The 12,477-nt window shown below is 43.5% G+C and overlaps 1 protein-coding gene across 1 annotated transcript; it reads left to right on the top strand.

Annotated features, from left to right (window-relative positions):
- Positions 1–570: 570 nt before the first annotated feature.
- LOC124673243 (MADS-box transcription factor 1-like) lies at positions 571–10,647 on the top strand. The gene is made up of 8 exons (XM_047209366.1): positions 571–755; positions 8,178–8,253; positions 9,343–9,404; positions 9,504–9,603; positions 9,943–9,984; positions 10,077–10,118; positions 10,272–10,405; positions 10,551–10,647. The coding sequence occupies exons 1-8, from the start codon at positions 571–573 to the stop codon at positions 10,645–10,647; spliced, it is 738 nt and encodes a 245-aa protein (XP_047065322.1).
- The last annotated feature ends 1,830 nt before the right edge of the window (positions 10,648–12,477 follow it).

Below are 12,477 nucleotides of genomic sequence, written 5' to 3' on the forward strand. Positions count from 1 at the left end.
CGTACCAGCTTTCATTGCCGACGCCGGAGTTCATCGACCTCGTCAGCGACGACGATCAGTAGGTAGTACCTACTTTTACCACGTCTTTATGGTCTTTTTATGTTTTTTGTTAATGTAAATTATGACTTTATGAATGGAAAAAAAATATGCGTCGTGCCGTTGGATCCACCCCGACGCAAACGAACGCGCGAACGATTTCGACCATTTTGACGTGCCCATTTGGGCATCCAAAATGCGTCGCCGGGTTGGAGATGCCTTAAACCCCCACCACCACTCCAAAAGTACAGTACCACAGAGAAGAGAGAGAAAGACGGAACAACACGAACGATTATTGGCCATTGGCGAAGCTAGGGATCCGGGGTAAAAAGATTTGGTGGAGGGGGACATTTCTAGAGCGAGATATTTGGTGAACATGGATATTTCTTGAGAGGGAAAGAGAAACAGGACTTAAAGGCACACCGAGAAAGCATATGATCAGAAATTCAGACATCCTCTGCTTGCTTCGTAAAGCAACAGGAGAGAGGAGAGAGGAAGGGGGAGAGAGGAGGAAGAAGAAGAAGGAGAAGAAAGATGGGTCGCGGGAAGGTGGAGATGAGGCGGATCGAGAACAAGATAAGCCGTCAGGTGACGTTCGCCAAGCGCCGGAACGGGCTGCTCAAGAAAGCGTACGAGCTCTCGCTGCTTTGCGACGCCGAGGTCGCGCTCATCGTCTTTTCCGGCCGCGGTCGCCTCTTCGAGTTCTCCAGCTCCTCGTGGTACGTACTGTGTCTTAGTAAGTTCTAACGCTACTCATCATGTCCATCCTCTGGGCTCTAGCGATATCACATCAGAGATTTTGCCTGGGGTTTACATCCGCAACTTTTTCAGCTATAGATCTATCTTGCCTTTGTTCCCTTCGCTTGGTTTTGGACCTTATCTGTTCATCGTCGCTTCAACCGATTTTTTGGTCTCAATTTAGCAGCGGATTCGTCAAGATCTGGCCCAATAAACCTCTGTCCTTTTTGCTTTCTGTCAGCAAAGCTTTTTTTATGGGAGCAAAAAGATAAAACAGACTTCATTATATAATACTCCAGATAGTAATATAGTATTAGGATTTTATCCAATATGTGTTTACCACATGGATCCTGGTGTAGATTTCTCGAGCTTAGACCATAGAGTTGATCCGCTGCACGTATACCTCACCATTATTGTTTTGGATCGATCGCTTTGCTGCAGTGAGTAAGAACAAATGAGCCAACACCATCTATCCTTGCTGCTTATTCCTTCCATCTTTGGAGAATTCTGTTTCACTACTGGTATCTGGTAATTGCAGGATGTTCTCTTTCTTTCCTAGCTATCAGTTCTGTCTCATCAAACCCATGAAGAAATCTCTCTTTCTGCAAAACTCACTCAAAAATCGCAGTTCCAGAATGATCATTCTACATCACAAGGGCCGGTTACGGTCGTGCAGCAATCTAGAGCCAAAATTGCTCTACCATGTGTCACAAGTAAAAATGAGATGCCCTTCTTGCTGTTTCATTGGTTACTGTTCCATTGAAGGCAGCAGCTCCCCCAAAAAATCGTCTAGTGGTACTTCTAGGTGTTGCGTGGTCTGACCGCCGAACTAAATTACTACTCCTACGTCGTGTCAGCAAAATTAAAAGCAACACAGATTGCATGCAATGAACTACTGGATGAACTGATAGGTGGACAGTGCATGCATGAATGAGCGGCATGCAAGCCAATCCTGGTTGCGGTTACACAAAATAATACTAATTCTAAAATTGAGTAAATTTCTTATTGGGTGGAGAAGTTGAGTAAGATGATTGAAAGAAAATGATGATTGCATTCTAGGAGTTAAACTTGCCAAGGTAAAAGTATCATCATAGCTTGAACTAGACTTACAATGATAATCATGTTCAGCTACTATCTCCATTCACAAATACTCCGCCTTCTGGGTTTAATCAAAATCAAACTTATAAAATTTGATAATAAAGTTTACAAAAAATATTAACATCTATAAAATAAAATATATTATATTAGAATCGTCATAAAGTGTACTGTTGTATTAAAAGTATTTTGTATTACAGATATTGATATTTTTCTTATATTATTGATTAAACTTTGCAAACTTTGACTTTGATTAAAGCCAAAACGTGAAGTAAACAAAAATAGAGGGAGTACAAACTGTAAACTTTCTATTTTGTATCCTGTAAAATATGGTGCAATACAGTGAAGTTTTCATCTCTCGTTCAACTTGCCATCAATCCATGTTACCACATGTACTCCATTTCTATATATTTTTTGCACCCTTTTTTATATTTAAGAGGAAATTCTACTTTTTTACTCTATATTTGTGATTTTATGAAACTGATTAACCACATTTAATTTTATGCGGAACATTTGGCCCCTACTTGTTACAACGTGTCAAGTTTAATCCCATTTAACCGTTTTTCTTTGGTTCTGTAGCTCGAACAACCTGTGAGGCTGGCATGGATGTTGAGTTAGACAGCAAGTCGGAGACGTCACGCAGTTTTGCGTTTTCATCCAACTTGTGGTCCGCTAACACGTCTGACTTGCACCTCGACCCGCATCCAGCTGATCTCATTTAGCCAAACCAGGACATGTACCAATTCCAGGATTCCCCATTCCTCATAGAACTAAATATGATTACATATTTGAAAGTACACCTGGGCATTTCTTGGGCCGGGCGGGTTTCGGGCCGGGCCTGAAAAAGCCCGAACTGAAATTCCCAGGCCCGAGCCCGGCCCGGCCAGACCTTCGGGCTTATAAATTAGGCCCGAACCCGGCCTGAACTGCCAAAAGCCTGACCCGGCCCGACAAGCCCGGCCCGAACTAGGCTTAAACTATGTTTTATGCAAGCCCGAGCCTGACCCGACCCGATGTTCGGGCTCGAAAATCAGGCCCGAACCCGGCCCGATGTGCAAGCCCGACCCGGCCCGGCCCAGGATTTTGCGGGCCGGGCCGTCCGGGCCGGGCTGCCCATGCCCAGCTGTATTTGAAAGTGACAACGTCGGTGAGTAGGTCTAGGAAACCTAGGGATGTTGTGCGGCTAACTCATGGGTTTGTTGGTAGCGGGTTGTGGTGCGGGTAGGTGGGAAACGGATCAGGTATAACCAATGAGAAGAAAACAATGACATCGGGTAGGTTTCCTACCTTTACTTGCATCCACATCGGCTTGACAATGTGGTGCTAGAGTGCCCGCAATAATAAAATGGTTGTAAAACTTGGCTCACAATCATAAGTTTGTGGTAAAATGTTGCACAAAAATTAAAAAAAAGGTAAATGATATCACAAAATCACAAATAGAGGTAAAATGAGTGGAATTTGCACCTATTTCAGGCAACTTTAATTTTTAAGTGCTTCTTTGATTCCTAGGATTCTTCAAATGCATAATTGTAAAAGGACACATGATTTCAATGTCATGGCCTTTCAAATCCTACACATTTTTTATTGTTCGATAGCTTCATAGAAAAATGATTCCTTCGAAAAGGTTTGTGTGGATGTAAAATTTCCTATGAGATTTAGGAAACCTTAAATAAATGGTGCATAATTGATCATACGAATTAAACAACTGAAATGCAAAAAAAATCTAAGGATTGTAATCCACCATTGTTCCTATGAAAATCCTTTGAATCAATTACACGCTCATGCTCTGTATTCTAAGTTTTCATTTCATGTACTTCAAGTTTCGGTGGTCTTCTCTTCTAAATTTCTAAGATACAGTCGTCTTGGATTAATGACCTCACAGTGGAAAGTTTATCCCACATCCTTGTTATGTGCTTAGTTAAAATATTGTATGTCTGAACTATTTTAAAAGTGGTTTAATTAACATTTTTAATGAAAGGTATTGCTCTGTAGTAGTACACAAAAGTGACCAACAAAGACAATAAATTTGTGCCCACAACATATGCACATAATCATTAGATAACAACAAACAACGCAAAAAAAACTCAACATTCAAGCGAAATGAAGACAAGGACATGTCATTGCAAGATCGTTAACTAAACAAAAACACACATCTAAAACTGATTTAATTGCATAATCTATGGTTTCAGCCTAGGAAACAAGAGAAGCTGCCAAATGTATCGTGGAGTATGGCTAGCGAAGGCCCGATCTACGTGTTCCACCACCCATATGGTAGGTAGAAAAACTCTATCCAGCCACAACCGCCACCATTGGCTAAGAGCACCCCAGCCGCATCCTTAAATAGGAGTTCGACACATGTGTCGAACAAACCGAATAACGGGTATCGGGCCTGGGTTCCGCTTTTGGGTGGCGTCTATGCGACTATGCCCAGGTGCCACCCTCAAATGGCCTACAGAAAAAGCTCCAAGTTTAAGTAAGTTAGAATTTTATTCAAATTTTGTTATATATTACATACACGAATGAAGTTCGGCTAGAATTTAAGACTAAACTAATTTTTATATATATCCTCGGAAATCTTTGTGTCACTCTACCAAAATACAAGAAATTTATTTGAATCGGGTTATGATCTTGAAATCTCTTAGATTCAAACTGAAGTAAAATTTAGTCAAATTAATATGACTTTAAGAAAATTGTGGAAATTGTTTCTGTTTTTTTTTTTTTTTTTTGCTGAGGTCTTGAATATTTTTGTAACAAAAGCTTAACCCTGCCGTTGAACAGCCCACATTGCTCCCCCACCGCGTGACACATGCATGGTCGACATTCATACATGTATAAAGCGTGGAGATATACACATATCTCTCTTTACAGCCGAAGCGTCATTGAACATCCATTGAAAGTCAGGTGTCAATCATCTCATGCAATAAAAAAGCAAGTATTACTTTTTTGTTGTTGACGGGAAACAGTGAATGCATGTATTTATATTTTTTTTTCCTTTGACTACAATTGTACAAGAGGATGCTTTTGTGTGAGTTTTACAAATCGATGCACACCACAAAGAATCTTACTCCCTTTGTTCTCATTATTCGGCTCTCTGAACTGAATGGATGCATTTTTATATCTAAACGATTATTGCTGGGATTTTTCTCCCTCAATTTTTTTTTGGCGTTCATTTATATTTCATGAAGATATTTCCTATTTGGATGACTTCACGGTGAAGAATTTTATGGTTCATCCTCGTTTTAGGTGCTTGATACGCTGTTATACGTCCTAAATACTGGACACGGCTAGCTGAGCAATTTGCATATCGATTCTTGTACTGATATTGGCACGTGCAAGGGTACAATAATGCATTTGCTTTCGTATGTGAGCACGCCGTTTCGGCGTCAGAGTCAGCCCGCTTCAAGTTTCCTGCTCTAAGCTTAGGCTGGGAGATTGCACCGCTTTCGTCGAACTTTATTCTTTATATATTATTGTGCCAATGTATGTAAGAGATGGACAAAAAATTGTTAGCCAAATAGTGAAATATGAAAAAAACGATTAGGAAAATTAAATTTGGTTATTATAATCCAACATAGAGCTAAAGTACGCTAGCATTCCTCCATCGGGGTTGCTGGTAAGGATGGCAATGTGTAGTGAATAATATTAGGTTTAGGTGCTACCCACAGATACACAAGCATACTCCCACTCTGAATATTTTGGTTTGGTACCCAAGGATAAAATTGCCATCCTTAGTTGTCAGGCTTAGCATGCTTTGTATCGGTCACCGTCATCTCATATTGCACTTGCGAACAATGGCTCCCTTGGTCCACATGTCAAGCTTATTTAAGTTTTATTCTAAGCCATGTCATGCTCTATCTCCATCAACTAGATACTAATCTTTGCCCTAACTATTTGCCACATTTGTCACATCGTCGATACTACTATCAAAACCTCCATTACGGACTTTGGGGGAACTCATAGGTGCCTCCAACAAAGATATCAATTGGTGGTAGCGGAAGATACCACTTATGGTTTCTAGAGTGCAGGTGAAATACAAATAAGAAAATAGAAAGGAAACACCACCATATTCCACGGTTGTCCATGTCCTCCTTTGGAATGGAGAAGGAATTGTATGGTACCGGTGCCTTTACGGCTTTACTGTTGAAGGTGCTGCCAGGTCGACTTCTCCAGGTCGAGGAAAGATCTCATTAGCTAGGTTTGCCTCTTTTTTATCAACGCCGATGACCTCCCTCCTGGCAAGCATCACTACGAAGACATCCATGACCGTTTCTCACCTATCTATCGTGTTGATTAGACCCACATACAAGTAGAGAATCCTCAATATGGGTGTAGTTTGGATCAAGGAGCTCCATTTCTGCGAGCTAAGGATATCATGTTTAACACCGAGAGACTCAGTCTCTGCCAAGTGCTTATACATGGTTGGATCTTGGCCTGGAGCATACTAATCTTAAGCACAGACCTAGGACAAAAGTCCATTATATCATTCAAACTGTTGAAAAAACATCTTATACATAAAGAACTCAATGTCCAAGAAGACATGATGCAAAGAGCCGAAGACACAACCAATGGCATGGATCGTATGGGGTCGCTTGCAAGCGTACCAATATATCATGACAGCTAGTTTATGCTCCATCAAGCAAGAAAATCCGTAATAAAATTACAACCGACACTTATGCATCTCTAATCATGTTATTAGGACGCCAACCATATTGGTTGAAGCCCGCACAGCGCCCAGACCCCATACGACTCCCCTCCTCCTCCTCCCCAGCGGCTCCCCTCCTCCCGCCGCCGCCGCCTGAGGCTCCGCCGGGCAAAGTCCTGGAGGCGTGGCGGCGGCGGTGGACTTCCTCGGCCACGGCATCTGTGGGGGCGCGGGTTCGCGTCTCCGGCGGTGGCGATCCGCATCGGGCTGTCGGCGGCGGTGCCATGGAGCGGCGGCGACCAGAGGAGGGAGAGGATCTCCATCGTTTGGCGGGCGGCGGCGGTGGTTCGGGTACGATCTGGGTCCTGGCGGGCTCGGGTGGGCTGCGATCTTACTGCTGCGATCACAATGATGACGGCTTCGTGCAGGTTCTAGGTTCGTTCTGAGGCAGGAGGACGCCATGGGCGACTGTCCTTAGCATGGTGGTGGCGGCCTCCTCCTTCGCCGGAGGTGGTCGGCTGGTTGCTGGGGTGGCGGATCACGAGATCCGTCTACTCCGGCGATGAAGATCTAGTCGACGACGAGCTAGCGGTGAAGGGGCCACCGGTGAAAACCGCGCCTTGACATCGTTCTTGGCGGATGGTGGTGGCGGCTATTGACGTCGTTCCCTTGCGAAAGCATCATCTTTGCTGGCCTCTATGTTGGCTCCTGCCGAGTTGGGGACTAGCGGTTGTCGGTGAAAACTGTGCCACGATTGGCGGGCGATGGCGGCGTTAAGCGTCGCTTCCTTCTTGAAGGCATCGTTGTCGCAGTCTGCGGCTACTCACTCGTGCTGCTTCGGTGGAAACCCTAGATCCAGGTCTCCCGGATCGGATTATGATGGCGCTTCCTGCGTCGTTCTACCTCTTGGGGCATCATTTTTGGAGCAGCGGCTGGATGGAGGTGGCTCTTTGGTGGAGTGGTGTTCATCAAACACGTTGACGTTGATGATTCTCGGCGACGTGGAGTTGCAGGGTATCGAAGACAGGCGCGGACCGCAGGACACGTGCAGGATGGTGGAGTTGTCTGGCGTCATGGTGATATCGACGGCAGGTCTGGAAAGGTCAATGCGGTGATCCCTCTTGAAGATGGGTGCGAGGAAGACGGTGGTAGCGATTTCTGTGGCGTGTGTGTTGGCGTGCGCTGAGAGTCTGCTTGACTGGATGTGCTTCTCATCTGCTATTGGGCGGCTTGGAAAGGCATTTGGTTGTTTGGATGATGTGAGTTTGTGTATTGTTACCCCCTTCATCCCTCTGTAGGTTTAGCAAGGTGGCTTCGAGTTTGATCTTTGTATTGCTCTTGTAAGATGTTGCGAATAATCTAATAAAAAAAGCCGTGTTCATCCCTTAGATGCAGAAGCTGGGGCGATTTTTCCCCCCATTTTGAATTTTTTTTGAAAATAAACATGCATCAATTAGTGTTTTTTAACCTTCAACCGGTCAAGCGTTGCACCACGATATATATGCAATTATGCATACAAAGCACTTTATGATGGAGCTTTGAGCCATGGAAGAGTACCCTGGAATTTCAGTTTTGTACTTGTCCAGTACTTCTAATTGCCTTTACATTTTCTGCATGTCCAGTACTACATGGTTAAACTTATCAATTGCCTTTCTTATGTCAACAGCATGTACAAAACACTTGAAAGGTACCGCACTTGCAACTACAACTCACACGAAGCAAACCCTCCACTGGAAAACGAAGTAAGCATCTCAAGTTCTTAACAACTTTCTGAATGTAACTGCTATCTTGATGGAAGGGGCGAATATCAGTTTCACTAAAAAATTGCAATTAACTAAATTCGCCATTGGAGACCATAATTTTCGTACAGTTAACCAAAAAAAATATTGGACAAAGGCTTGCATTTCTCTCTTCAAGGTTAAATGATATGATTTATGTTTCCTTCACGCGAGGCATATCTTGTTATGCTGAAGAAAAAGAATGTTCTTCAACCTTAGTAAAAAAAAAATTCCTTTAGATTTAAAACTATTGCTTATTTTAGTTGACCATGCAATAATAATAATTGTCAAGAGCATTACCGTTTAAAGTTAATGGACTATTGTGAGACTCCAACTAGTCTACAGAAACGTATACAACAGAGTCTGAGAACGATGAATAAGGAGTCACGTGAGAATCAGATGCACCTCTTCCATGGGTATTAGCGGAAGAGAAGGCAGCATCGCTAGTAGCATATTTTATTGACTTTTTGTTATGAAATTTGGAAAAATGATAAAAGACCTCTTTTGAGTTACATTTAACAATGATATAGGACAAATAAAAAGTGCATCATTAGCCCATGAAAATTGCTCGTGGATTTTGTGGAATCCATTTAAACATGCATTAAATAATGTTTGGGTATATACCCGAGGGTTTAAATTATTTTATTCTTTTTTGGAGAGGGATAGGAGACAAATTTTTCATACAATTGTTTGCCAAAAAAAAATGTACGTCGTAATACATCTATGTGAGCCATTGAGAAGCATTATTACGAGATATTTAACTCCAAAAATCTAGAGTCTGTAGTGAGGACTAAGAATTCACCAGTGTGCGCAAATAAGCATTATATGTTCAGTAAGTTGTCCCAGGCTAGATTCAACTTAAACATTGCACCACCTTCCAGTTTGTTCCCTTTCTAAAATTTTCTAGATATTCCCATTTGTTGGAACGACATTTCGTTTGAACTACTTAATTTGTTTACCCAACATGGTCTGTTATGTTGATATGTACGCACTATCAGTATTATATCACTTGACCTAACATTTCTGTACCTGTTCTTTTCTTGTCGAAACTAGATTAGTTACCACGAATATTTAAAGCTAAAGACCAGAGTTGAATTCCTTCAAAGTTCACAAAGGTAGTCTTCAGATGTGGTGCCGAACCGTTACTTTTTCTACATATGCTCTTATTATTTCGATATTGCTCTAGCTTACCAGCCCTCGTTCTCATATCTTAGAAATATTCTCGGTGAAGATCTGGGTCCACTTAGCATTAAGGAGCTTGATCAGATTGAAAACCAAATAGATGTATCCCTCAAGCATATCAGGTCAAGAAAGGTAAGAAATTTCACTGGTTATGGAAGCTAAGGTTCGGCGGTTTCAGATGTTTTTTTCTAGTACATACTGCTCCAGTTTACCCGCAGTAGATGCACAAGGCCCAATTATCCGAGTACAACGACCATATTGGAAGCAACAAGCCACATGTAGCCGGAAACATTAAGTTGATTTATTTTTGTAATGAAATAATATCTACTTGCAACAACTTTAAAATTGTATCGTTTTAGGATTCTTTGTAGTATGAGATTTTAAATAATTGTTTAATGCTTTAAATTTACACATGCATGATAATTCTACCAGTCATTTGGGTCGTGTATGACAAAGTCGTATGTTTTACAGAGTCAAGTATTAGCTGACCAGCTATTTGACCTGAAAAATAAGGTAAGAATGAACTTCTGATTATCATCACGCTGAATTGCATCATCTCTGTTGATATTTTTTGTTTAATGGCTGACTAAAATTATATTCTGCAGGAGCAAGAACTGCAGGATCAAAACAAAGACTTGAGGAAGAAGGTAATATAACTGATCTTATAGGTTGTAATTTCTGTCAGTAGATGGAGTTTCAATAACTTTTTTGTTAACAACAATTGTCGTGCCTATGCTTGACTGAAAATTTTATACCATGAAAAGACATATATTTTATGCCAATTATTTTGTGAACGACAGTTGCAAGACAGCATCCTCGAAGAGAACGCAGTTCACATGTCCTGGCAAGATGGAGGACAAAATAGTGGGCATGCCAATGAGCCCTATCCGGGATTCCTCCAACACCCGGATCATGATTCCACCATGCAAATTGGGTATGTGCTTATCAATGATATGCTTGTAAACCTCTCCTAGACACTTGAATTTTCATAACTTGAGTATATTTTTTTATATTTTGAGGAATATTTTTGTTCTATCAATCAGTCCATAGTTTAATTGAATTATTATTTTCGTGTGAAGTTATCATCAATCCTACATGGACCAGCTGAACAACAAAGACATAGCTTCTCACAAGAACCCGAATGGAGAACCTGGATCGTCCGCAGGCTGGATATAACTGATCGATGTATTGCCTCCCGTGTGTAGCCACTAGCCAAAACATCAGGACTTCCGTGCAACTGTTATATTTGTCTATCATTGATGTGTGGTGAGCACCATATGTATCTTTATCTATCAGCACCTACGTTATGCTATATTGGATATGACTTAGGCTAAAGTCGGTCGTCGCGCGATTATGTGTGCAAAACCAGCCGTGATGTAGTCTTGCACTTGGGCCGCTCGGGTTTTTGGAAATCAACCGTGCTTGCAAGCTTCTCCACTTAGACCGCAAAGGTATATCCCTTTGGCCTTAAACTTTCCCGTATTTAAAACACATATGGCATTGCCGTGAGTTAGCCTAGGATAGAGTATTCTATATATAACTAAGTAGTTTGTAGCCACTAAGAAGATTTTCCTCAACATGCAAGGTATCCATCTCATTAAACATCTCCAAGCAATCATAAGCTGCCACACGTGGCTCCCTTCTTTTTAGGTTCTACTTCTAGAGAAGCTAGTTTTTGTAAAATTGTTGAAAAAATCTGTGGTGGAGAGAAGCTCGTAGAAGCCGGTTCTTACTACTCTTTTTAGCTTCTGAAAATTTAGTTTGTTTGATGTGTTGACTTGTGAAATGTGTATGTAACACCCCTAATTTTATATGTGATCTAAATAATTGCTAGCAGATAATGACATAGAAATGAAAAAACACGAAATAGTATGTTCCACGTTGAGCAAAGTGCTAGGAGAGTGATTAAATGAACGAATTGGGCAGCGCAGAGAGCAACCTATTCCAGGTGCACATGGCCGCGCCATGGACATGGCTTGTTTACCTCAAGGATGCGCGGGGCGGCGCACAATATGCCGAGGACATCTCCAACGGAGCGACGCAAACGGACGCTGAGCGACTGTTTGTATCCATCCGGGTCGAAAATGCGTCTCGTATCACCTCCAGCGGGGCGACGAATAGTGATCGGGCCGTTCGCAGCTACGCAAACATGGCCTAAATATGCGTCAGGTTTGCATCTGCGGACGCTGCGGTCGTCCATCCGGTCCTCGAATGGGCCCGCCTGGCAGGGCATAGATGCTTCGTCTTCCGCGGTATTACTTACGGGCGGCACGCTGCAGCTTTTTCAGGGCCGTGTTAATGGCGCGCCTCGGCTTCCGCAAGCGTGCGCTGCTGGGCGGCGTCGTAATGGCAGGACATTGAAGGCGAGATGGCGTCCGAGCCTCGTAAAGGAACTTTGCCGGCGCCCATTTTCCCGACCACACCATTGGCGAGCCCACACTATCCACCCTACCGACGGCATGGGGAAGAAATGTTGGCCGTTCCGCAAGATAAAGAACGATCACGAGGCTAGCAGCTCGCGGTCCAGCAAGAAGTCATGGGTCGGGCGGTACGTCCGCATCGAGCTCGCGCGCCGCCTTTAGGAGGAAACCCGACCGGTGCCATGGCCGGATGCAAACCTGCCTGGTGGGGTTGGTACCTCAACTCCAGGCGCGTGACGGTCCCCCGTGCCGCGCGAGGGCCGAGAGCGCCGGGACGAGGTGCGCCGCCGCCGAGCGATCTTGCCGCCGGATCTCCGGGAAGATCCGGCGTACGCGCTCAACTCCTACAACTGGATCTCGCTCGGGACGTGGGAGTTCGACGCGCGCCGCCACGCTAGCTACCTCGGTGACGTCGAGTACTTCGACCACGAGATCACCGCGGAAGAAGAGGAGAACGACCAGGAGGACACTGATGAGGACGAGGACGAGCACACGAAGTGCGAAGACTATGACCACGACGACGGCGGGATGGCATGGGATCCGGAGACCCAGTCGCCGGACATTACCGAGGAGGATGCCATTGCCA

Source organism: Lolium rigidum, chromosome 1 (assembly GCF_022539505.1).
Source record: "Lolium rigidum isolate FL_2022 chromosome 1, APGP_CSIRO_Lrig_0.1, whole genome shotgun sequence".
Lineage (NCBI taxonomy): Eukaryota > Viridiplantae > Streptophyta > Magnoliopsida > Poales > Poaceae > Lolium > Lolium rigidum.

Coding starts and splice junctions, on each gene's coding strand:
- LOC124673243 (XM_047209366.1), top strand. CDS start 571: ATGGGTCGCGGGAAGGTGGAGATGAGGCGGATCGAGAACAAGATAAGC. Junction 9,405..9,503: donor TTCCTTCAAAGTTCACAAAG/GTAGTCTTCAGA, acceptor CTCATATCTTAG/AAATATTCTCGGTGAAGATC. Junction 10,406..10,550: donor GATTCCACCATGCAAATTGG/GTATGTGCTTAT, acceptor TTTCGTGTGAAG/TTATCATCAATCCTACATGG.